The sequence below is a fragment of the Eptesicus fuscus genome, chromosome 4 (genome assembly GCF_027574615.1).
Source record: "Eptesicus fuscus isolate TK198812 chromosome 4, DD_ASM_mEF_20220401, whole genome shotgun sequence".
Classification (NCBI taxonomy): domain Eukaryota; kingdom Metazoa; phylum Chordata; class Mammalia; order Chiroptera; family Vespertilionidae; genus Eptesicus; species Eptesicus fuscus.
This window is the reverse complement of record NC_072476.1, coordinates 106,501,500-106,524,310: the sequence shown is the minus strand read 5'-3', so window position 1 is coordinate 106,524,310 and position 22,811 is coordinate 106,501,500. Positions and strand designations below refer to the sequence as shown.

The 22,811-nt window shown below is 47.0% G+C and overlaps 1 protein-coding gene across 1 annotated transcript in view; it reads left to right on the top strand.

Annotated features, from left to right (window-relative positions):
- The window catches only part of EGFLAM (EGF like, fibronectin type III and laminin G domains), a 129,291-nt gene that overhangs the window by 49,700 nt on the left and 56,780 nt on the right, over positions 1–22,811 (top strand). Inside the window, exons 2-6 of the mRNA XM_028131252.2 lie at positions 828–937; positions 1,858–1,938; positions 4,590–4,616; positions 9,011–9,128; positions 10,370–10,505. Coding sequence (XP_027987053.2) covers positions 828–937; positions 1,858–1,938; positions 4,590–4,616; positions 9,011–9,128; positions 10,370–10,505 — 472 coding nt within the window. The remainder of the gene's footprint in view (positions 1–827; positions 938–1,857; positions 1,939–4,589; positions 4,617–9,010; positions 9,129–10,369; positions 10,506–22,811) is intronic.

The window sequence follows — 22,811 nt, the reverse complement described above, 5'->3', positions numbered from 1 at the left end:
TTAAGGATGTCTGACTGATGGCTTAGGCCTGCTCCCCATGGGGAGCGGAGCGGGCCTACGCCTTCAGTTGGACGTCCCCCAAGGGCTCCCAGACTGTGAGAGGGTGCAGGCCGGGCAGAGGGATCCCCCTGAGTGCACGAATCTCATAGTATTACATATTTAGTGTATATAATAAATCCAGCAATAAATAGAATAAAAATAACAATATGCATACATAAATATTTTAAAAATTGCATGTGACTAAAAGGAGGTATATTCTACTAAATTATTAACAAGACTCATTTCTGAATGGTGAAATTATTATTATTTCTGTATTTTCTAAATTTTGGCAATCTGCATATATTGTTTTTATGGACATTCCATGTATTATGTGTAAGTATAAAATTATTTAAGGTAAATGTATAGTAAAACACTTGATATTTTCTATCCCCCATTTTACACTTAACCATATTTTGAAACATTCTGCAATGGGAGTATACTGGCTATATAAAGACATGTCTATATACCTCATATATAAAACATCTGTATGCTACTGAGTTTAAAAAAATTCATTATCTTGCTTAAATACATTCCAAGCTCCTAGAGTCAAGTGAGAACATTTGAATGTCCTGCTGCTCGTCCCTAAGGTATTAGCAGTTACAGAAGCGACTGAGGGCTGATTTCCCTTTCAGTGCCAGGTTGGGAGGGGACAGCAGTGACGTCATACCAGAGACATGGCTGCACTGCCAGCTCTCCACCTATAGGTGCCCTCTCTTCCGTCCTGTGCAAGTCCCCAAGGTGCATGGACCTCTAACCCAGTCTCTTTTGTTTTGGAAAAAACAAAACAGGCAAGGTGGGGCCTCCTCTGCACGTCGTGCTGGACGCATTGAACTGCACGGCTGTCAGCATCCAGTGGAAGATGCCACGGCACCCCAGGCACCCCGTCGCTGGGTACACCGTGAGTACCTGGGCACGGGGCTCTGCAGTGGGTGCGTTGGGATAACCGGGTGCTCCTTCTCATCTTTGCTCCTCCTGGTATGACCTCCTCTCATCAGCCCCGAGTCTCGATCACTGCCCCCCTTTTCCTCCTGAAGCCAGAGGAAATGTTTCCTGTTCAAGGTCATTTGTAAGTGCCCTGAAGGTCAGTTAGGATCTACCCTGTCCTTCCTCTGCTCAGGGATCGGAAAAATTAAAATAAGTAAAAGACATGGCTCCTGTACCCAGTTGCCTGCAGTCAAGTAGCAGGAACATGGGGAATGCTAGGGAGTCACTGTGGCACGTTGTCCATTCATACAAAGTATCGTAACATCTGAACCAGGGGGAAGGGCTGGCCGGCCAAGTGGAGGAGGGAAGAGAGAATGCGTTCCTGCCTTCCACAGGTTGCAAATCGGACTGGCTGGAGCCCCCAAGATGTTTTCTTTGAAGTCAAAAGATTTCAGAGAAATATTTGGAGTTCTCATCTCTCTGGGGGCAATCGGGAGAGCTGGCTGCACTGGGCCCGCATTCCCATTTCAACAAGGGAGGGTAGCCATTCATCAACGCCCCTGTGCTATTGTCTTCTTAGAGCAGAGAACCGTGTTTCCCGACTCAGGTTGTATCCAGGGTGGGGAAATGCAAGGTTACCTGAGAGCGTGGTGGTGAGGAACAGGAGCTGGGTCCAGCCAGTCCATCCCACCTCACTGACGAGAGCCTGCCTCTGGCCTCTGCAGGCTTCCGAGGTGACCCTGGCCCCGTGTGTGATGTCAGTTGCCCTGCAGTGTGTGTGAGGTGAGGCAGGGCACCCCAGAGCCCACTGCAATGTGCGCGCCCCTAGAACCCAGACCCAGATCCGGCGGGGAAGCCCTGCGCTGCCCTCACCCGCTGTCTGCACCTCCCCAGGTCTCTTACTTTGCCGTGGGCGCCGATGAACCCCTGCGGGAGCGGAACCGCAGCGTGCAGCTGGGCCAGGACTCCGCCACCGTGAGTACTCCCTCCCGGCGGCCCTCCTGGCACACCCGGGCTTGGCATTTCCCAGATACTCAGGAGGGTTTCTGATTGGGGGGGGGGGGGCTGCTGTACGTGTAGTGACAGTAACAATGTCATGTGGTCCTCGCGAATGTGGGGTGCCTTTTGTGTACACGTGTGTCTGCACCTCCAAAGGCAGCCACACGAAGAAAGAGTTCGGACGTCAGCACTCGCATCCTGGACTCAACCCACCCCATTTATCACACAAGAAGACATCTGCCTTACAGCTGTTTTCCCTTCTTTTCTTCCAAAAGTTCAACTCTGGTTTTTGTGAAATCTCAATAAAGCTTTATCAGTAACTATGACACAGCTGTGTCTTCCCCACTGCCTGGCGACACAGTGCGGAAGAAAATGATGTCATTTGCAGTGTCCACTCCAAGGGTCCATCCTGCCTGTTCTTCTTCTCCAGCCTGTCCTTCCACTAACCAGCTGTTGGCTCTCCATCTGTTTCTTTTCTGTCTGTCACGGTCTGTCCGGGTGAATGTCTCTGCCTTAGGCCTGTTCTGTTAGCTTCTCCCTCACTGTCCTCCTGCCTCATTCTGCAATTGTCCTTCAGGCTAGAGCCTTCCCCGTCCCTGCAAGGAGCTGGCAGGAGTGCCCAGAATACTGTGTCCCTGTGGGTCACTCCACGGGGTCCCTGCCTGCGGGCGCGCACGGAAACCTGTTTGTCCCGGGTGCTAAGTAGCTATCCCTTACTGCGCCTCTGTTACCTGCCGGGCTCCATCCCTCCTGCTCTCCATTTGTGCTTCCATTTCATCTTCGCCACTATCCTATGACCTCATTTTACTGATGGATGCCGAGACTCGGAGAGGAATGACTTTCCCCAAGTCAGACCCGACAAGCAACAGAGCCGACTGTAGACCCCGCACCCCGGGGCCCTGCTCTGGCTACTGTCACCAAAGCTCTCATGACTCCGAAGGAAGTCCTGCGCAGTTTCAGCTCGCGTGCCCTTTGCATGATGTGCGTTTAATTTCAGACTTTTGCTCAGACTGTTCCTCATTTGCCTCAGCAGCCCTCAGCCTCACGCTCTGTGGATCCCTCCACCCTAACAGGGGAGGAGGGGTTGGCCTCACCTAGGAAACTATTACCTGAGGTTCAGTCTCCCCTCGGCAGCACTGGAACTTCCAACAAGCCTGTGAGCCATCGAGGGCGGCAGTGTGCTGGGCAGTGTCCCGGCCCCAGCATCCTGTCCTGCAGTGGGCGGGGCTAGTGCTGTCTCGGCAGGGAGGGTGACAGGTGTTTCAGAGTCTAGATAGTGCCTCTGAAATCAAGATCCTGCCCCATCTGTGAACCTGGGCTGGACACTCGGACCCCTCGACTGTGCACTTCACATTACACAGCGTGTCTGGGACGGCCACCGCGGTGGACACATAAAACAGAGGCCAGGAGGGACAGCACCCCGGGGTACAGGCCTCCTTCCTATCCTTATAGGTTGGGTGGCTTTGGCCAAAGTCACTTATCCTGTCTAAACCTCCCCTTTCTCCTGAAAAAAGGGTATAATAATTGCACTGTTGTGAGTGCCAAGTAAAATTGTGTCTCTATAAGTCTTTGGTCACACGTAAAAGCAGCCATGTCAGCTATCATGCCTGGTGGCCATTGCCTTTACGGTAAATACATCCTCTCGGTTAGAGTGTGTTACCGGGTTATAGCATTTGACGACCTTGCGGATTTCAGTCACTTCCAGAGTTGCGGCTGGACGCCCAGCTGAGATAACAGAGCCCTGTTCTGGGGCAGCTTTCGGTCTTATTGGGGAACCCCCAGTCAGTTGACTAAACAATAGAGAGCAGCAGGAGGCCACATGCCACTAACATGCCACTTAGCAGACAGACTGAGGTTCTGAAGAGGGAGGGATCCCTGTAGGAACAAGAGGTCGAATTGGGGGCTGAGAATTGAGGCCTGCCCTCCACTTTCCGGAAAGGCAGGAGGGAGGGGCATTCAGATGGACAGGATGGTTTGAGCCAGGGGATCGCACACGCGTGGAAATACGGACTAGACGCGAAGGCAGTGAGGCAGGAGGGCAGAGTGGGCTCTGGATCCAGAGGACTCACATTCAGACCCTGTATTACACCCAACCAGTGTATCCCCTGACCCGTCTCAGTTCCCTCACCGACACACAGGGTTTCCCAGGGCATCCATCCATAGATAGTGTGTCTCTGACGGCAGGCTGCATGCCAGGATGCTGCGGGGGCTCTGCAGCCAACCCCCAGGGGGCTGCGGCTTATCTGAACTTTTCAAAGGAAGCAGCTAGTACTGCCAAGTCATTTGGGCATAACATGACTGACCCTCTGAAGAAATGGACCTGCTAGGCACTGCTTTGGACTAGAGCTGCTGTCCAAGTATTTCTGAGATGCTCAAGGTGACGTGAACACAGGGGGTTTGGGAACCTCTGCCCTGTATCGTATCATAGGGGTGCCGTGAGCATTGGACAAGGTCTTGATCAGAGAGCCCTCAGCAGCATACCTGCCCGGGTAGGCACTGAGTGAGGGTCCGCAGAATCGGTGTGGGCAGCTGCCCGAGGCTGGCATGGTGGGGGACCACGGCTCTGCGGGTTCATTTCACCCCACAGGCCTTCCTTCTCATGTGCTTTTGTTTCCTCTCCTTCGCAGGGGCAGCCTGAGCCTCCGGCGGTTTTTGTAAGTATGCCTGAGAAAAGTTAAACCCTTGCCCCAACCCGGGATCCAGGGCACCCTTTGGATCAGAATGTTGATTTTCCCGCATCTGCCTCTCACTGACCGAGGCCCAGACAGGATGCTTAGTTCCCGCGGGAGCAGGACCGCCCCGCATCCCAGGCAGATTCCATCCTCCTGTGTGCTGCTTCCTCTCACCTGGCACAGGAGGTTGAGGGGAGCATCGGTAAAGGTTGCAGTCATTTAAGCTCCGTTCCAAAACTTGGTGAAGAAGATTAAAAAGGAAAGGAAATTTTTAAACTAGTGAGAGAGCCTTTGTGGGGTGGTTTCCCCCCACCCCTTTCTCTCCTCCCTTTCTTACTTCCTCTAACCCCGTGGTCGGCAAACTGCGGCTTGCGAGCCACATGCGGCTCTTTGGCCCCTTGAGTGTGGCTCTTCCACGAAACACCACGGCCTGGGCGAGTCTATTTTGAAGAAGTGGCGTTAGAAGAAGTTTAAGTTTAAAAAATTTGGCTCTCCAAAGAAATTTCAATCGTTGTACTGTTGATATTTGGCTCTGTTGACTAATGAGTTTGCCAACCGCTGCTCTAACCATTTGAGACCTCAGTGAGACAGGACTGGTCACCTAAAACTGGGTGATTGATTTTCTTTGGATTGAATGACAAACAAAAGACTGGGTTGGCAAGGGGTGAAATGACCAAAATTACCTGGCTGAGGATGTGGGATTCCCATGCATTCGTTGATAATCTGCCGATGTAGAGACTTCTGATTTGGTTAGCATTTGACACTTACCTTTTTTGTAGGAGAGCAACCTACATTTTCATCCTGCAAAAATAAAGAATAAAGCAAATCAGGGCAATCTGGCCATTTCTTAGAGTTAGAAATAGAAAAGGACGTTTAAACTGGCAGGATCCACACTTTTTATCATGCATACCATCAGTAAACAAATATTTGAGCATGAACCGATATATGTATATTTATGTACTTATTATTTATACATGTGCCACTCTACTGATATATTATGCACATTATAACATCGCACAGAATTTTAAAGGAGGACAGCAATTCTATTTGGGTCCTACCCAAGGTTACAGAGAGAAAACTTAACCAGGAGACTTGCATCTAGTCCCAGCTCTGTCACCGCAGCAAGGGTGACGTTGGGCAAGGTCATTGGATCCCTCTGAATGTCCCTTTGACTATAAAATGGAGGGATTGGTGGGTAATGGTCCCCGAGTCAGGGTTCCTTTGTCCCCTGTGGGGCATATGGGGATCTGTGTGAGCATTTTAGTGGACAAGCTTCAGGGATGCTGGCTCTCTTGTAACACAGAGGACAGACCCATATGAGAAAGACTGGTCCTGACCCAAGGCCAGTGCTGCCCTTCCTCCAGACCCTGGACGACACTCTAACTTTCTGTGACCGCCAGGGAATGGGACCTCCCCCCACCCCACCATTCCCTCCACCCTGGCCCGCACAGCCCTGGTCTGAACCATTGGAAGAAGGATGTCAGGAAGAGAGTACTCTGTTTTTCTGGTGCCTTCCATCTCATGATGCTAGATAGTCCCACCTTGCACCAGGGCAACTGAGACCCAGCCCTGACTTCAAAGCTACCAATGAAGGTTATTAAAGGGGAATCCTAGCGTTTCGGTGTTGGAATTTTGGCCCAGAGAAGTTACGTGGCACAGCTACTTGGCTCAGAACCTGGGTCCCCTGGCTTCTTGTCCGGGGCTCTCACTTCGTGCCTCCTCTCAGCCATGTGAACTGGCTGCCCTCATAGTCCAGTAACTCCATGTCCGGGCTAGTGAACAAAACAACATCGAGCATCATTTCTGGAAACAAATGGCCTGGGTTTCCAGCAGTCGGAGAAAGTGAGAGGGGGGAAAGTGAGGTCTGAAATCAGGGTCCAACGTGTGAGTTCTGATTTTCAGTGATAACTCTGAAATTTCTAGTACATAAACTTCTCCATGTATAGATCAAATAATAATCATCTGGTCTTCAGTGTTTATGATAAGTATGTTTTGTAGGTTTAAATATTATCTAGTATTTTTCACCCACATATTATAGAATTAGAGCTTGGGCCTTGGAGTCAAACAAAGCAGGCTTCAAATGCCCACCTCGCCATTCATGTCCTTGAGCAAATCGCTAACTTTTCAGGGGTTCCCTTTTATCTTCCACAAATGAAAATCAGAGTGATACCTACCTCACAGGCCGGGAGAAGAATTAAACCAGGATGTCCGTGTTTCTGGGACAGAGGAACCACACTCGATGGGAGCTGCATTTGTGTTGGCTCATAGCTAATGTCTGTAGTAACCTGTGAAACCATATTACACCCCCACACTTCATGCCACACAATAAATTCACAGGAAAAGGGATCCTACAGCAAAAGCCTGTGAGAGAATTAAGTGGGCTTGGAAATGCATCTCTGCTTCCATGGGAAAAGAGTGGTGTGGCACTTGGGAGAGAATGAGAACTGAGTCTGCTGTCCACCTACGTCCAGTCTCAGAACTCAGCTTGACCTGAAACCAGGGGGCAGATGGTGGAATTGGGTGCCCAGATGCAGGGAACCCAAGCAGGAGGGGCTGTGAAAGCAGGTCCAAATGTTCAGCAAAGACCCCTTGTGCAGCTGCATGTAGGATAGATGGGTTCAGGGGGCGGGGAGTGGAGGTAGACACTCTCCAGGTGGCTGTAGAAATGGTCCAGGTCAGGATTCAGGGAAAGTGGAAGAAGGGAGCATCTGAGAGGCATGTGCAGGGGGCCGGAGGGAGGTGGGTAGGAGGGAGTCAGCCTGTGTCTGGAGTTCCTCACTAGCTCCAGGGCCTGGAGCACGGGTATTGACGCTGGGAATCCAGGTGGAGAGGGCAGTCTGTCTTTGAGCTCATCGGATTACTTTGGACATCTTGGTTTCATTAGTTTTTCTCATTCACTAGTTTATGCATTTGTTCATCAAAAAGCATTTCGTGGGCATTTGCTACGTGTCTGATAACACTATGCTGAGCTCTGGGATGCCAGAGGAATAAGAAGTTGCTCCCTGCCCTCAGGTGGGTGCAGAGAAGGTGACAAATAGACAGACAGTTACAATGTAAGGTGAGTGGTGTTAAGACTGAGGTACACCAAGGACGCCAGGAAGCACAGAGGCACAGAGGAAGGGTTGCCTAACCGGACTGGAGGCTGGGGGTCAAAGAAATGAGGTAATGTCTGGGCTGAACTGAGTCATGAGGGCTGAGCGGGGCTGAGCCAGGCAAGACTGGGGAGAAGGGCATTTCATGGAGAAGGAGCAGCAGGTTCAAAGGCCCAGAGGCAGGCGATTGACTGGCATAAATCTGAGCTCTGCCAAGTCCTTAAGTCTGACGGGAAGGTGGAATGCAGGGAAGGGAGGTGGCATGAGATGATGCTGGAGGGATGAACAGGGGACACACATATGCTCTCCTAAGGGGTTTTAAGGTGGGACGTGACATGGTCAGATTAGGGGTTCAGGAGGATAACTCTAATGGTGTGGAGTCTGCATTGGAGGTGCAGGCAGTACTTGTGGCCTCGTAATTGTCAAAATTGTGAGGACTTGGACTGAAATGCCTGTGAGGACAAAATGGAATTACTAGAGTCAAGTGATCTGAAAGAGTACTGGTACCTGCATAGGTGACCTAGTGAGTGGCGGTGAGGGGAGGATGGGCGAACAGGGAGGAAAGTATCAAGTTTTTCTGGTTTGGACAATGAGAGCACAAGAGGTACAATAAGGTGGGTGTTGTTTTTTGTTTTGGGTGGGAGGAGGAGAAAGGATTAGTTGAGCGCTGGTTATGTTGAATTTGAGTTGCTTGGTCGTTGTTGGGTGGAGATGTTCAGGAGGCAGTCACAGGCCCACGGCTGGACTCCAGAGGCAGGTCTGAGCTGGAGATGCAGATTGGGGAAGGCAGGTGCTGGAAGCTAAGGGAGCAGAAGGTGAACTTACCCAAGCAAGACGACAGCAGTCCTCCCTTATCCCAGGTTTTGCTTTCTGCAGTTTCATTACCTACGGTCAATTGAGGTCTGAAAATATTAAATGGAAAATTCCAGAAATAAATAATACCTGTTTTAAGTTGCATGCATTCTGAGTAGCGTGATGAAATCTCTTGCCATCAGGCTCCGTCTAGCCCAGGTCATGAATCATTCCTTTGTCCAGAGTCTCCACACTATACACGCTCCCCACCCTTAGTCACTTACTATATAGATTCCAATAAAGGGCGATTTTCTAGTCTCGGGAAATACATCATGGTGTTTTCCTCTTTACAGATTTGAACACTTGGCCAATCTCAAAGAAAGCAAAACAACCTCTGTCCCAAGCAAAATTTCACAGGGGTCTCAAGATGCAGCCTTCATGGAAATTGTCTGGTTTGCCCCATTGACACCTTTCCTGTTTGGTCATTGACAGGAGGAAGTGATCGGAGATTTGAAACCAGGCACTGAATATCAAGTGAGCGTAGCAGCCTCCAGCCTGACAGGCAAAGGGTGGTTTAGCTCTCCTCAGCATGTTACCACCTTGCCCCAAGGTAAAATGGATTCAATTCATTAATAATAGGAAACTGACGGGTGCTCTTCATTCATTCCTTCATTCAGTATATATATCAACAAGGACCTACTATGTACCAGGCACTGTACTAGGCTCTTGGAATTCAGTGGTGAACAGAACAGCTCCTGCCTACTTGGAACATAGAGGGGTGGGTCAAGACTCCATCTAATTAATGTGTAGTCACAGATAGTGATAAATGCTACCTGCAGTGCTGTAAGAACGTACAAAGGGAGACCCGATGGAGGGGGGAGGTAGGAATTCCCTGAGATGACTTCTAAGTGGAGATCTGACAGTGAGTGGGAATTAAGAGGTGAGGAAGAGACGTGGGAAGAGAGATTTATAGGCAAAGGGGACCCAACAAAGGCTCACAGAGGAGGCACTGGGGGCAAAGATGCTTTGATCACACGGCATTACTCACAAGGAGCTTCTGTCGGGAGCAGAAAGCAGTAAGCGAGCAGCCCAGTGTTTCCGAGGTCTGTGCAGTGGCCTAGGATCACTCAGGAGAGAGCATTTCCTCCACCTCCAGGCTCAGGGAGGGTTTTAGGAAGAATCATGTATTTGCCCCAAATTTTGAAAACTGCCTATTTCGCTGGGAAGAGAAAGCAGGAGAAATGTTTCTGGCGGAAGCAGGGGTATAAAGAAAGGCTGAGTGTTATGAAAGTCTGGGTATGAAAATAGTAGCAGCAATTAGCTTTAGGCAAGATGATCATGGGTGATGCCTATGTCTTTACACATGAGGGCATTTCCCAAATGTCCTCCCACTGGTATATATTCCGATTATCATCGGGACACACACACACACACACACACACACACACACACACACACAGAAAGTAAGTGGCTGAGCATTTATTTTCCTTGTTGGTAAATATCAATTCCAACATGCAAACAGATGAAAGGCTGTTAGGAGGTTGGGGTATGATTTGAGGTTTTAAAGGATACACTCCTTTGTGTATCCCAAAGTCAATGGTCTGGATGATAGTTTAGTTAGATTTCCAGCAAGGGGGGCTGGGGGAAGACAGGGAGACCAGTTCTTACTGACTCCAGCCTTACATGGTGAACCCAGTTGTGTTTATTTTTGTGTTTGTGTGGTGTGGATTTTCAGGCTGCTCTGAATAGAGAGGTGTAGGCAGTAGGAAGCAGACCTGTTGTTTTTATATATATTGAGCCTCTCCTGCAGCAAAGATCCTAAACCAACTAGTTGCCTGCTGTCTTGCCTAGATTCCTGCCTGCCTCCGGCAGCACCCCAGCAGCCGCACGTCACTGTGGTTTCCGAGTCCGAGGTGGCCCTATCTTGGAAACCTGGAGAGAGTGAAGGAAGCTCCCCTATTCAGTACTATTCTGTGGAATTCATCAGGTGAGTTTGTATGTCACACCCAGAAGCCAAAGGTAGTGACCTCAGGTATTCTAAGCATGCTAGAAGACTAGAGGGAGCATGGGCTCACAGCGTGTGTGTGTGTGTGTGTGTGTGTGTGTGTGTGTGTGTGTGTGTGTGTAACAGATGACAGAGGTATGGAGGCCTGGGCCAGCACCTGCCCCCTCCTCTTCAGTGGTGGGCCATCTGGTAAACCTGTCCCCACTCACCTGACCTCTTTCCCATTTCCCTTCCACAATTAGAGACAAGTCTGCCTGCATTTCAGGCTGGGAACCTGCCTTCCTGCCTTTGAAACATTGTCTTTGAAATAAATACTCGATGGTGACTTTTCTGGAGGGAGAAGGAATAGGACCTTTAAAAACAAGTACAGTTCATTGTATCAGTATTGCCTTGGGCAAGTTTCTTGGTGTAATTTCAACTTTCTTTGTTCTCATCACCTCTCCAGCCCTTTTTTTCAGCTTCTCAGAGGGTACAAGGGTGATTAGAAGCTTTCTAAGAGTGTAAAATGTGAAACGGGCTTCTCAATGCTGCTAGGTAATTTTGAGCAAAAGAACAAAACGAGCCGAAGGAATTCCCGTCTAAGGTCCATCCTCTGGGCCCCAGTTGCAGTTGGGATGTGAGTGGAAGCACCGAGCTGTTGAAATGAGGTGTGTGGAGTCAGTGTACTCTGCAGGAGAGGCGAGGGGCTTGTCTGGGGCTGCCTGCTGCACGATCACGAAGGGTCTTGCTCAGTACCTCGTTCCCGGGCTCTCTGAAGCAGGGACAGAGGATTCTGCCAAGATTTGAGTAGCTCCGCTCTGGTCCTTGACTTCCAGCTTATTCCTTGGTCGTGGGAAACACATTTGTTTGTCCAGAGAAGTTCTTCGTGGAGTTTCTTCAATGCTTGAGTACAGAGCTTGTTTCTGGCTGGTTTGTTGAATTCCAAGTGGCAGGAGCTTGAAGGAAGATGAGGCAGTGATGTCGGGGCTCCTGGAACTGTAAAGTCCAGTGGCAAGTCTAAATTCAGGGAGGACAGATCGTGTGACCTCAACAGTCTGTCTCCATCCATTTCTGTGCCACGCCTTCCCCTTCACTGGCCTCAGTTTCAGGAAGGCTCTTCCTGTAGGTGGCCAGGTGGCCACCAGGCACTGAAGACGTGCAGCCGGCTTGTGTAGCTCCCTGCTGGAAAAGGGCCCTCAGAGTCTCCGTGTCCACTGTAATTGGCCAGGCTTGGCTTCCTCTCTGTCCTCTGAGCCAATCAGTGTGGCCAGGGAGGAGACCACACTAAGTGGTCAGCACATGTCATATTCTGAGCTCTGGAAGTGAGGAATGGCAGGTTGTTCAGACCTGGAGTACATGACCGAGAGCTCAAGAGGGTGGAAATTGTGGTGCAACTAATGGAAAAGGGAAGAACATTAAACAAAAAAAAAAGTTGCCTCTTATTAAAGCTCCAGGCCAATGCTCTTCCTTAAGGGTAATCTACAATCCTGCTGTTGAGTAGATTTGGTAGACAAAGTCTGGAGTAGAAAAGATTCTAATTCTGGTTTCAATAATAGTTAAAAGTATAACATAGGAAAGTCCTAAAACTTCAGCTTTCTTATGTACAAAAACTTAACATTTCTAATTTACCAGCAAAGCAAAATGTAATACTTCAAAATTTGGGAAAAAAAGCAAAGTTTTTTAAAGGTAGATGATCTGTGTAACCCCCTGGCAAAAATGATGGTTATCATTAAGTACTCATTTTGCTCTGAAGCGTGCATTTTTAAAACTTGTTTTAAGTCCGGCATCTTGGTAGAAAATAGAAATTACAGCTTGTAGCCTTGTGTGTACAACTGAAAGTAGAGAGATGAAAAATTCACTAGATTAAGAACCAGAAGAATTGGGGCAGGTGGCCCTGTGCCTGTCACTTCCTCTTCTGAGACCCTCCTTGCCTCTCATAGTTTGGGGTCCCCCCAAAGCAAAGCCTGAGACAGGGACTTGGGTGCAAGTCATTTATATTGTTTGCACAGGTGTTTATTTTATTGTTTTGTTTAGAGGTAAGAATGAGACATGAGGAAAGTGAGAGAAGGAAGGAGGACACATCACCATGTGTGACTCAAGCTCCTTCCATGGGAGCTTGATGCTGCTGAGATCTCTCTGGAGTGTGCTGAGTTCTTCCTCCGAAATGTCCCTATCGAAAGGACAGGAGCCTCTACTCTCCGCCTGCTTCCTCCTCTGCTGACCAGGGTTCCCCCAGGGCCATAGTTCTCACCTTCTAGGCCCAGCTGGCTGTGGATCAAGGACGGCTCCTGGGAGGGAAGGAGCTGTGATAGGAGCGCAGCAGGTGCTTGTTGAGGTTGGATGCGGGCCGTGCCAGGAGGAGAGTCTGAGATCACAGGAAGCTCTCTGTGCCACAGCTGCCGCCGAAATCAGAAGTGGGGGGACCCGGGAGCTGACATGGGCCCCCAGGCATTGAGGACAGTATCCTGAACTGCAAAACATGGTGAAGTGTGGTTAGGAGAATCAAAGGAAATCACAGATGAGGAAGAATTTGTCGACATTAAAAACCTAGAAGAGTGCCAGGTAGATGTGGCTGTCCTGTACCTACATTTAATAATTATCATTTCTCTCCAGCAAAAATGCATTTTAACATTCAGAATTGTCTCTAACAGTTGAGGAGTTTAGGTCCCAAATTCTTATGTATAAATACTTTTAAATTATTCATCATCATAACAAACTATTACATATATGTTTTTTCTGTTTATCTTGAAATATATACTTTAATAATGCCCTGGAAAGTTAGCTTCAAATTTAGTATTACTGGACATCTTGGAGTTCCAAATGGAGCATGGTAGAATGGGGAAGCCAGCTCCTGATTCCAGTCCTGTACTAGGAATTCTGCCAGAATATGTGGCTGGTGATGTGACCTTATCTCAGCCCCCTCCATTTCCTCATCTGTAATGTCAAGTTCATGTGACCCTCATTGCAGGGCTGCTGTGCATAGATTTCACACAGTGTTTATACACAGTAGACATGCAATGTTTTGTTTCCTTCCCATCATTATTTTCCTTTTACAAAGAAAGAAAGTGAGACTCAGTTGCTGAAGTTGCTTTGCCGAGGCAAAATGACTAGATGGGGACAGAATTAAAATGGGAACTGAAGTCCCCTGACGTCCAGCCCCATGCTCTTTCTACACAACCCACATCTGATCCACCTTCCAAGAGGGAAGGAAGTGTGAACGCAGCCCGCCAGCCCCCAGCCCTGCTGGCCAAGGGCATGGGGAGCCTCAGCTCAGCTGCTGTTTGCTGTTGGACCAGAAAGAAAGCTTTCACAGCTGGTTGTGGCATTTACTGTTTGGCTGCAAGATAAATCCCCCCATTCATTTGTAAACATCTCCCGAGTCTCTCCCATTACAGGTGAGGCCTGAGGATCTGTGTTTAGGGAGAGCTTTCTTGTGCTCTAGCAGGAATTGCAATTAGCCTGAACAGCTTTGGGGTTCTTCAATCATTCTGTTTTCCCCAGAGAGGTCTGTTTAATGTTTAATATTGAAGTCCTTTTGCCCGGATACGGATAACCTCCTGCGTATAGAAACACCTGTGACGGGTCTCCCTGGGAGCCCAAAGTTGCTTGTTATATCCAAGAGGCAGACCAAGGCTAAGAAATTGTCTAAATCAGTTTATGGCCAGAGGTTATCCTCAGATTTAAACCATCTTAATGTGAAGTTTCCATCTAGGTTCTGTCCTTGGAATTAGGTTCCAGTTCTTTCTCTGTCTTGGTAGGTACTTATACATCAGTTGCTCTTCTTATTTATGAAATGAGGATAATGGTATCAAAGGCATTGCTAGGAAATAGTCTTTAAAAATCTTTAAAAATACTTAACTGACTAATAAAAGGTTAACCTGAGAAATGATACTAGACCAGGGTATGGGGAACTGACTGCTCACTGGCTAGTTTGGTGATGTTGCAGGTAGACATTATGTATTCATGATGCTCTCCAGAGCCCTGGACTTACGACCAAGCACATTTTTGTTCCTTATCCAGCTTCTCTTTTCCCCTACAGTTGACCTGATGTTGTTCATTATCCTCCTTGCTAACAGTAGATTTTAATTTTTAATCGGTATAGAAAAGATTTGAAGAGGCAAATTCTAAGTAAGGCTGCAGGCTGTTACCTATTTTGCAATGTTTTCAAAAATGTTACCTGCTTTCTTAAAACAGAAAAATCGTGCATTCATGATGAAAGAGAACATTTCTAAAGTGATACTGAAAATTTATTTGTGGGCAGTAATGCTTAGCGTTTGTTAAAATAAGAACCAAGCATAAATATAGCTACCTATGTTTTGAAATATTTTGGCTATAAATGTCTGAGAAACTTTCCTCTCTCTGCCTAAGAATTTCCCCAGGGTAAGTGTCTTTCTCATAAGCAAAAAATATATGTTATGGTGGCCATGAAAACCAAGTCCTGGAAAAATATTCCTCACCCCTGATGTTCCAAATGGGAGGCCATGCTTCACATACTAGTATGCTATCATTAGACTGGTTAAAGGTGAAAAATAGTTTTCATTGAACTTACCTGTAGTTTTTCTGTAGTGTGACCTGATTTGTTAAAATTGCTTCAGAGCTTTGCTATGTCAATTGCTGAAAGCGTAGATTAAAGTTTTCAGTAGCTGTCTTCAATAAAAAAAAAAAAGTCTACCCCTGACTTTCCTGGTGTGCGTGTGGGAAAGTTCACAATATTTCTGTGTATATTTTAGGGGCACAGGGTCAAGAAGTGCGGATCTCTAAATCTCAGCCCGAGACAGTTACACCAATCAATGGGAAGGAAAAGGGTTTCTTTCTTTTCCCTTTCACACTTTTCTGCCTAAATAATTCCCCGATCCCTTGCAGATGCCTCCCGTCATGAGACTTGGGAAATTCATCTTCACACAGGGCTGCTTCTAAGCTGACTTTCACTTGGGAATCTCAAGGTCATGCCCACCTGGGTGGGTTTTGAAGATTATTCACAAATTGACATTTTTTTTCCCAAAAGTTGTCTGTCTTTCCATCCTACACTCTTTGTTAATGTACAAGTAACAAATGAACTTAGTTCCTCACAGAAAGTGACCCTGGATAGGCTGTTGCTGAAATGAAGATCCTGCTGGGGACTCAGAATGGAGGCTGGACAGATTCTGGATTTTCCTTGAGTGTTTTTACGGGATGATGTGATTTGAGTTATGGTTGAGGTCACAGCCTAAGAGAGTTAAAAGAAGTTTCTCATTCAGGATCAAAACTTACAGTCCAATTATTGGTTTCATCTCTCAGCTTTAAGTTTGTCCAAATGTGGGATCAGAAGACAAGATCTGAGCTGGCTCCAGTCCTTGGGACCAGTAGCTTGATTCCAATCCTCAGCTTCCTTACATATACCCTAAGGCTGGGCCATTTGACCTCTGAAATCTGGTGACTCTGACTTTCCATCCTCACGACAAAGGCGAGGCAGTGTACACTGGTGGCTTATGTACAGGCTCTGGACCTAGGCTCTCTGGTCCAACCCTTGCCCCCACCACTGTTAAACCATGTGCTCTTAAGTGGATTATCTATGCCCCTTCTTTGTGCCTCAGACAGATGAATGGGGATAACAATTTGCTCACCTCATCTAGTTGTGAGATTCAGTGAGCTGATGCACATGAATTGCACAGAACAGCACCCGGCACATAGTAAGTGCCTCCTCTATGCACAGTCTTCCTGTTGATGGATTCTGTGATAGGTCTGTTCTGCTTCTCTAGAGCTGTGTACTTTCTTGGCTAGAAATCTTTCTGCTTGCTCTTCTCTGCCAGGATTACTCTACCACCTCTTTGCCTACCCAGCTCTTGTTCATTCTTCAGGACGTTTGTGTAATGATCACTTCCTCCAGAGAGCCTTCCCTGAGCTTCTACTCCTTCTTCAGGCTAGGTTAGGTACACCTACAGCATTTACTTGCGACACTCATCACACTTGCAGTGCATTACTTGTTCAGGTCCGTCTTCCACGACAGAAACCGACATCCTGCGTCCCCCACTGCAGAAATCAAAGCCAGACAAAACCCCCGCACGTGTCTGCGCACCCACCTCTAACCCTCCTCCCACACAATATTGTTTATTGCTTTTGTTTTCTTATCACGAAAAGAATATCAGGATGTGGCGAAGCTTCAAAGAACACCTAAGTGCACCAGCCTGACTGAAAGTCCCGCTCTGGGTTTATTTCATCTTGAATGCTAGCTTGCCTTCTGGAACTCTCTATAGTGTGTGAGTGAACTGTCAGCTTTTTTCACAGCGTTTTACTAGAATGTATATCAATAATTGGGCAAATGGCTGTAATACTTACCAGTGATGTAGTCTGGTGTGTTTTCCTGCCCCTAAAACTATAGAACTTACAATTTAAATAACTGTTTTTTCCCCATTAGTTAATTTGGGGGAGAATGGAGGAAAATCCAATTTCTTTGTAAGAGGTTATGCTTTTTAACTCTGAGCCTTCTGACCGCCAGGAATAACCTTAGAAATAAGTGAGAATGGGCTTGCTCGATGTCAGCCGAGCCTTCACAAAGAATTCCTTTTCCTGACCTTTAGTTTCCAAGTTGAAAGTCTCAGGAGCACCTTGCAGACTGGTGCCCAGCCCCAGAGTTCCTGGTCTGTCAAGGTCACCCTCTGGGGCTCGGGTGGGAGGGCGATTCTGAGTGCCTTGCAGAATCTCAACAACTGTCCTTCCTACACATCGACCCCCGAAAGCTCCAGCCCCTCCCACCATGAGCACCTCTGATGCCATCCCTGATCACACTGTGGCTGGCGACATAAACTGAGCTCTTGTGTAGGCAGGAGCCCTGTGGGAGCTGTGAGTGGAAGTGTGCCCTTGCTGGCCTGGGACGAAATGCCAGCTGAGTTTCCTTCTCCACTCTATCCGTCTGCTTGTCATTGGGGTGGGCTGAACCAATTTGTAAATAAAGAGAGAAGGCTGAAAGCTGAAGGTCAAATGATACATTTTTTAAACCTGTGACTACTTGGTGGTTCTGGACTTTCCTCTGCAATTCATTTCCGTGCCGAGCAGCTCCCGTGACAGTGACAGAGAGCGGAGGCTCTTTAAAGCGTGAGGTTCTCGCTCGCCTCTGCTGTGTCACCCTGGGTGACCTTGGGGGTCATGTCTCTTCTAGAACAGGGTGCTGGCCTGCACTCTGCAGATCCTCAGGAGGTCCATGGATAGGATTCAGAGGGTCCCTGGACTTTGGTTGGACAAAAATTACATCTGTAGTTTCACCAAATTTAGTGTGCTTTTTAAGAAAATATGAACATAGGCAACAAGCCACAGTGGTATTACTAATTCCTGAGACTTTGTCAGCATTAGAATTCTAGATGTTTTCTTATCCCATTACATGTTGCACACATTCCCAAATACTAGTCATGCTCATCACTACTTTAAAATTATTGTAGTATTTAAATCTAATGTGAGGTATTGTTATTTAATGTATTAATAAAGAAGTACATCTATTTGTATATCATAATTTTTTGTTTTTATCATTGTTTTCAATATGATTGGTTTTCTTGGTGATCTTATGTATGTCATTTTATTCATTAAAAATATTCTGAGCCTGGCTAGTGTGGCTCAGTGATAGAACATCCACCTAGGAACCAGGAGGTCACTGGTTCGATTCCTAATCAGGGCTTGATCCCCAGTGCAGGAGGCAGCAGATCAGTGATTTCTCTCATCACTGATGTTTCTATCTCTCTCTCTCTTTACCTTCCTATCTCTCTGAAATTAATAAAAATACATAAAAAATATTCTGAGAGAGGTCAGATGCTTCCTCAGACTATCAAAGCAGCACAGACAAGTTTAAAGATTGCTGTTTCGGTGCCCAGCTGGCATGGCTCAGTGGTTGAGCGTCAACCTATGAAACAGGAGGTCACGGTTCGATTCCCAGTCAGGGCACATGCCTGGATTGGGGGCTCAATCCCCATTGTGGAGTGTGCAGTAGGCAGCCAATCAATGATTCTCTCTCATAATTGATGTTTCTGTCTCTCTTCTTTCCTCTCTGAAATCGATAAAAATATATTTAAAAATAAATAAAGATTCCTGTTTTGGGCCAAGGGTTGTACAACTCTTTCTCAAGGGTCAGATAGCAAATATTTTATGCTTTGCCAGTTATATTCCCCTAACACATTACTCACACAACCTGGCAGCTGGCTGAAGTTTTCTACCCCTGGTTTAGGGCATCTTGTTATTCCTAAGGTGAAATTCTAAAGATGTTTCAGTTCAGCTCAACCACCATTTATTTGACACCTACTGTGTGCCTACATCCATCCAAATATGTACTGTGGAGTATCTTCCATGTGCACATTGTACACAGAGCTGATGTTGCTCTGTCCTCCTCCACCCAAAGATGCTCTCTTCCTTTTCAGTTATCCAAACCCAAATATATCCCAAGCCTAACTTAAGTTCTTCCTGGTTCTCATAGACTTTCCCCAGGATTTCCGTTCACATTGGCCCATTCAAATAGAGCTCTTGAAATATGTTATTTTGCACTGGCTTCCTACTGATCCTTAGATGTATTATCTTCCAATTAGATTGTAAACTCCCTAAGAACTATGTTTGTAGTTCCTTGAGCCTCCAGAATGTAGCTTCTGTGATGGTAGACCAGTTGATAATCATTAATCACTTGCCAATTGACTAGCCCATGGTAGCTGCCTACTGGGTTTGATGGTAACCAAGAAAAACACTTGTCCACTAAGGATGAGGTTGGCAATAGGAGAGGTGTTTAAAATGCCAAAAGAAAGAAAAGGAATGAAACAGAAAAGTATACCACCTACTGATGGTGCGACTTTGGATAAATTATTTTCTTCAGTGTCCACATGGGTCAAATGTGAGCCTCGACTAGACAAGTGGCTCTTAAAGCTCTTGAGAATCTGATAAAAGCTGAGGACCCTTTACTAAGAAAAATACAATGATGTTGACACACTCACATGCAATTTCTGAGAGCCTTCAGGCACTTGGGTGAAATGATCTCTAAGATGCTGATAACCAGGTTGGACGCTACCTTGCCAGGGGTCATGCTTCTTCCCACCCCATTGTACCAGTGAGTGAGTCTTGATTACTTGAATCAGCTGACTTGGATTTGAGTAGCCACTGCCAGCATCTTGCTTGTGCCCCCGAGCTCCTCTGCCCAGCCACCTTGCAGAGGTGCTCCGCTGATCCCTGGAGATGCAGGACCTGACCCAGCCCTCGCCCATCCTTTGGAAAAGTGCTCCCAGTGCCCATCTGCTGGTGGCTTCCCATCTTTACCTGGGATGGCAGCGCATTCTTAGTCTGCTTCTCTCCTTCTAGCCTTTTCATTGTTGGGGACATTGGCAGGCAGAGTTGCTATGGTGATTTGACTGGCCACTGAGTAGTTGAATAAAATAATTTCCTTTAATTGAAAAAGGAAGCTGTGGCTGGAGGGAGATCTAAGACAATAGTTTTGCCTAGTTGTCCCTTTCTCAACCTCCCCTTTGCACTGCTGCACCTTGAGGGACTCACAGCATTGAAACGCACAGCCCATGAAAAGCAGAGGCCAGATGGTAAAGGTTTTGAACTGGTATTCAGTCTGCATGAGCTGTCCTCTCACTCTATATAATGAAATGAAAGATTAATGATTTTAATCTCTTATTTGCTGAAAACATAGCTTTCTTTCCTGCATTAAATGAACGCATACAAAGTAGTCGCCCTTCCAGGGAGGGGGTGTATTTTTACAGGACGATTGTGGCAGGTAGTTGGGTGAACAGTGGCATCCGGGAACAGTTCCAGGTCAGTTCCTCTGGAAGTGCCACAGGGAAACTTGGCAGGGACTAACAGGAGAGAAAGACTGCATCTTTCTGACCTTACTTTTAGGGCATTCCCTGTGGATTTCCTCTGTGATTTTATTAATTTTAGTTTGTAAATGTGTTTCCTTCCACTCTCTGAGGTTTCCTCTTGGATGACAAGTTAGTTTACACGAGAAGGCCGTCTTTAGGGAGAGGGGATCAAGAAAGAGAAACCGGCCCTGCTTCCTCCAGTGGGCATGCCACGTGACCTCTGCTGCTCCCACTCGTGGATTCCTGTGTGATCCAGCCCCACAAACCACTCGGTTCCGTGAACCTGAGGAGGCATCTTTTCTTGGGCTTAAGGACTCCATTTCACCTTGCTAGAGAAATCGATGTATCATCTGAGCATCTCTTTCAGCAAAATGAGTATTTCCATGCCCAGTAAGTTCATAAAGGATAAACATCAGTCTGTTTAGCTTCCTGCCTTCTTCTAAACACCTGTGAGCAGAGGTGTTTAACAATAGAGCACCAGAGAGGGGACCAGGCAGCAAGCTAAAGGGTGGAGACTACCCCCCAGCCACTGTCCCCCCAGGTTTTCATCCAATATCAAGGGTCTTCTTAGTCTAACTTGCCCCCATCAACCCAAGTTGGCCTCACCATTCATCCGCTGTGACCTCTGGCAAGTGACGTACCTGTCAATGCCTTAGTTTCCCCTGTAAAATGGGGGAGGATGTTCATTGTGATTACCTGCTGCATAGGGTAGTTTGGGGGAAATACATGAATTAAGTTGGAACCATGCTTGGTCCGGTAGTGTTCCCTTACTCATGGTTTCCCTCTCTGCGGTTTCAGTTACCTGTGGTCAACCATGACCCAAGAATAGTACACTGAAGATTTCAGAACTAGACAATTCGTACATGTTAAATTGCACATTGTTCTGAGTAGCGTGATGAAATCGCCACTGTCCCACTCCGTTCCACTGGGGACGTTACTCATCCCTTTGTCCAGTGTCCGCAGGCTCTCTATGCTACCTGCCGGCTAGTCATTTAGGAGCCGGCGTGGCTATCAGATCAACTGTTGAGACCGGTGAGAAGGGCAGGTCGGCCGTCATGGCATTGCAGTGCTTGTGGTTGAGTTAGCCTTATGTTACTTACTGATGTCTCCAACGAGCGAGAGCGGTGATGCTGGCAATGTGGATGTGCCAAAGTGAAGCCATAAAGTGTTTCCTTTAAATGAGAAGGTGAGTACAACAAGACATTTGAGAGAGAGAAACCACATTTACATAACTTTTATTACACGTATGTTGTTATAATTGTTCTATTTTATTATTCGTTATTCTTGTTAAAATGTGCCTAATTTATAAATTAAGCTTTATCATAGGTATGTACGTAGAGGAGAAAACATGATATATTCAGGGTTCAGTACCTTCTATGGTTTCAGGTACCCACTAGGGGTCACCCTCACTGTCCTCCTGTCACCCACAGTCCTTCCCAAGTGTCACCTTGCAGCTCTTATTACCCAGAATGCTCTGTTCTCCCACCATCTGGGAAGTCCACACAGAGCAGCACAGATCCAGTAGAAATGCAATGTGAGCAGTATGAAGGTTGAAGTTTTCTAATAGTGGCATTATAAAGGTAATATGAAATACGTGAAGTTAATTTTAATAACATATTTTAACCCAGTGCATCCAAAATATCATTTCAGTATGTAATCAATGAGATAGTGTACATTCTTTTTTTTTTATTTAAAAATCCAGTGTACGTGCTGGGAGTCTTAATCCAGCATCTAGAAGGGTTTAGGAATCTGGAGAAGTGCTGTGTGTAAATTAATCAAGAATCCAGAGATGAAACATAATTTTGGAAGGCATTTGGGGGGCCAGAGAAGACTTAGCTAAAGGAACTAAGTTCTCTCTTGTCTCAGGACCCCTTGCTTTTTATTAACACAAATTGTCCTAAGGCAAAGTAAATATACATCAAAGGCCAGGGTTTAGTACACAAAATCCATTGTCAGATTGGGGGAATTGCCTTTGGCTGTTCAGGTGTTTGGCCAGTAGGAGGCAATAACCTGTAGATTAAGATGTCCTCAGCTGTCTGGCAGCAAGCAATCCTTTATGCATCCTTTTCAGGTTTGGGGAAATGCTCTCAGCCATGCTGACATGCTGGAATTGCCTTCCGGCATGTATGTTTTACCCTCACAATACATTCTAGCCCCATTTCAAGTGCCGACCAGCCAGATGCACCCAGGTCTAGAGTAAGCAGGTGGCCAGGGTTTCCTACTAGCCCTGTGATGTGTGCAAGCCCCTTAGATAATGGCTAACACGTGCTGAGAGTTAATGATGGGACGCCAGGCACCCTGCTGAGATTACAGATTTTATTTCATCTGTACCACAGCCCTCTTAGAGAAGTACTTCTATTCCCCCCAGTTTACAGATGAGGAAATAGAGACTTACAGACGTGAAAGAGCAGCTGGCAGGATTTGAGTGGCTCTGTCCCTCTGTGTGCTGCCTCCCCGGTGGCAGCTCTTGAGTGAGGGTCTCTGCTCTCTGCACGTGGGAGCA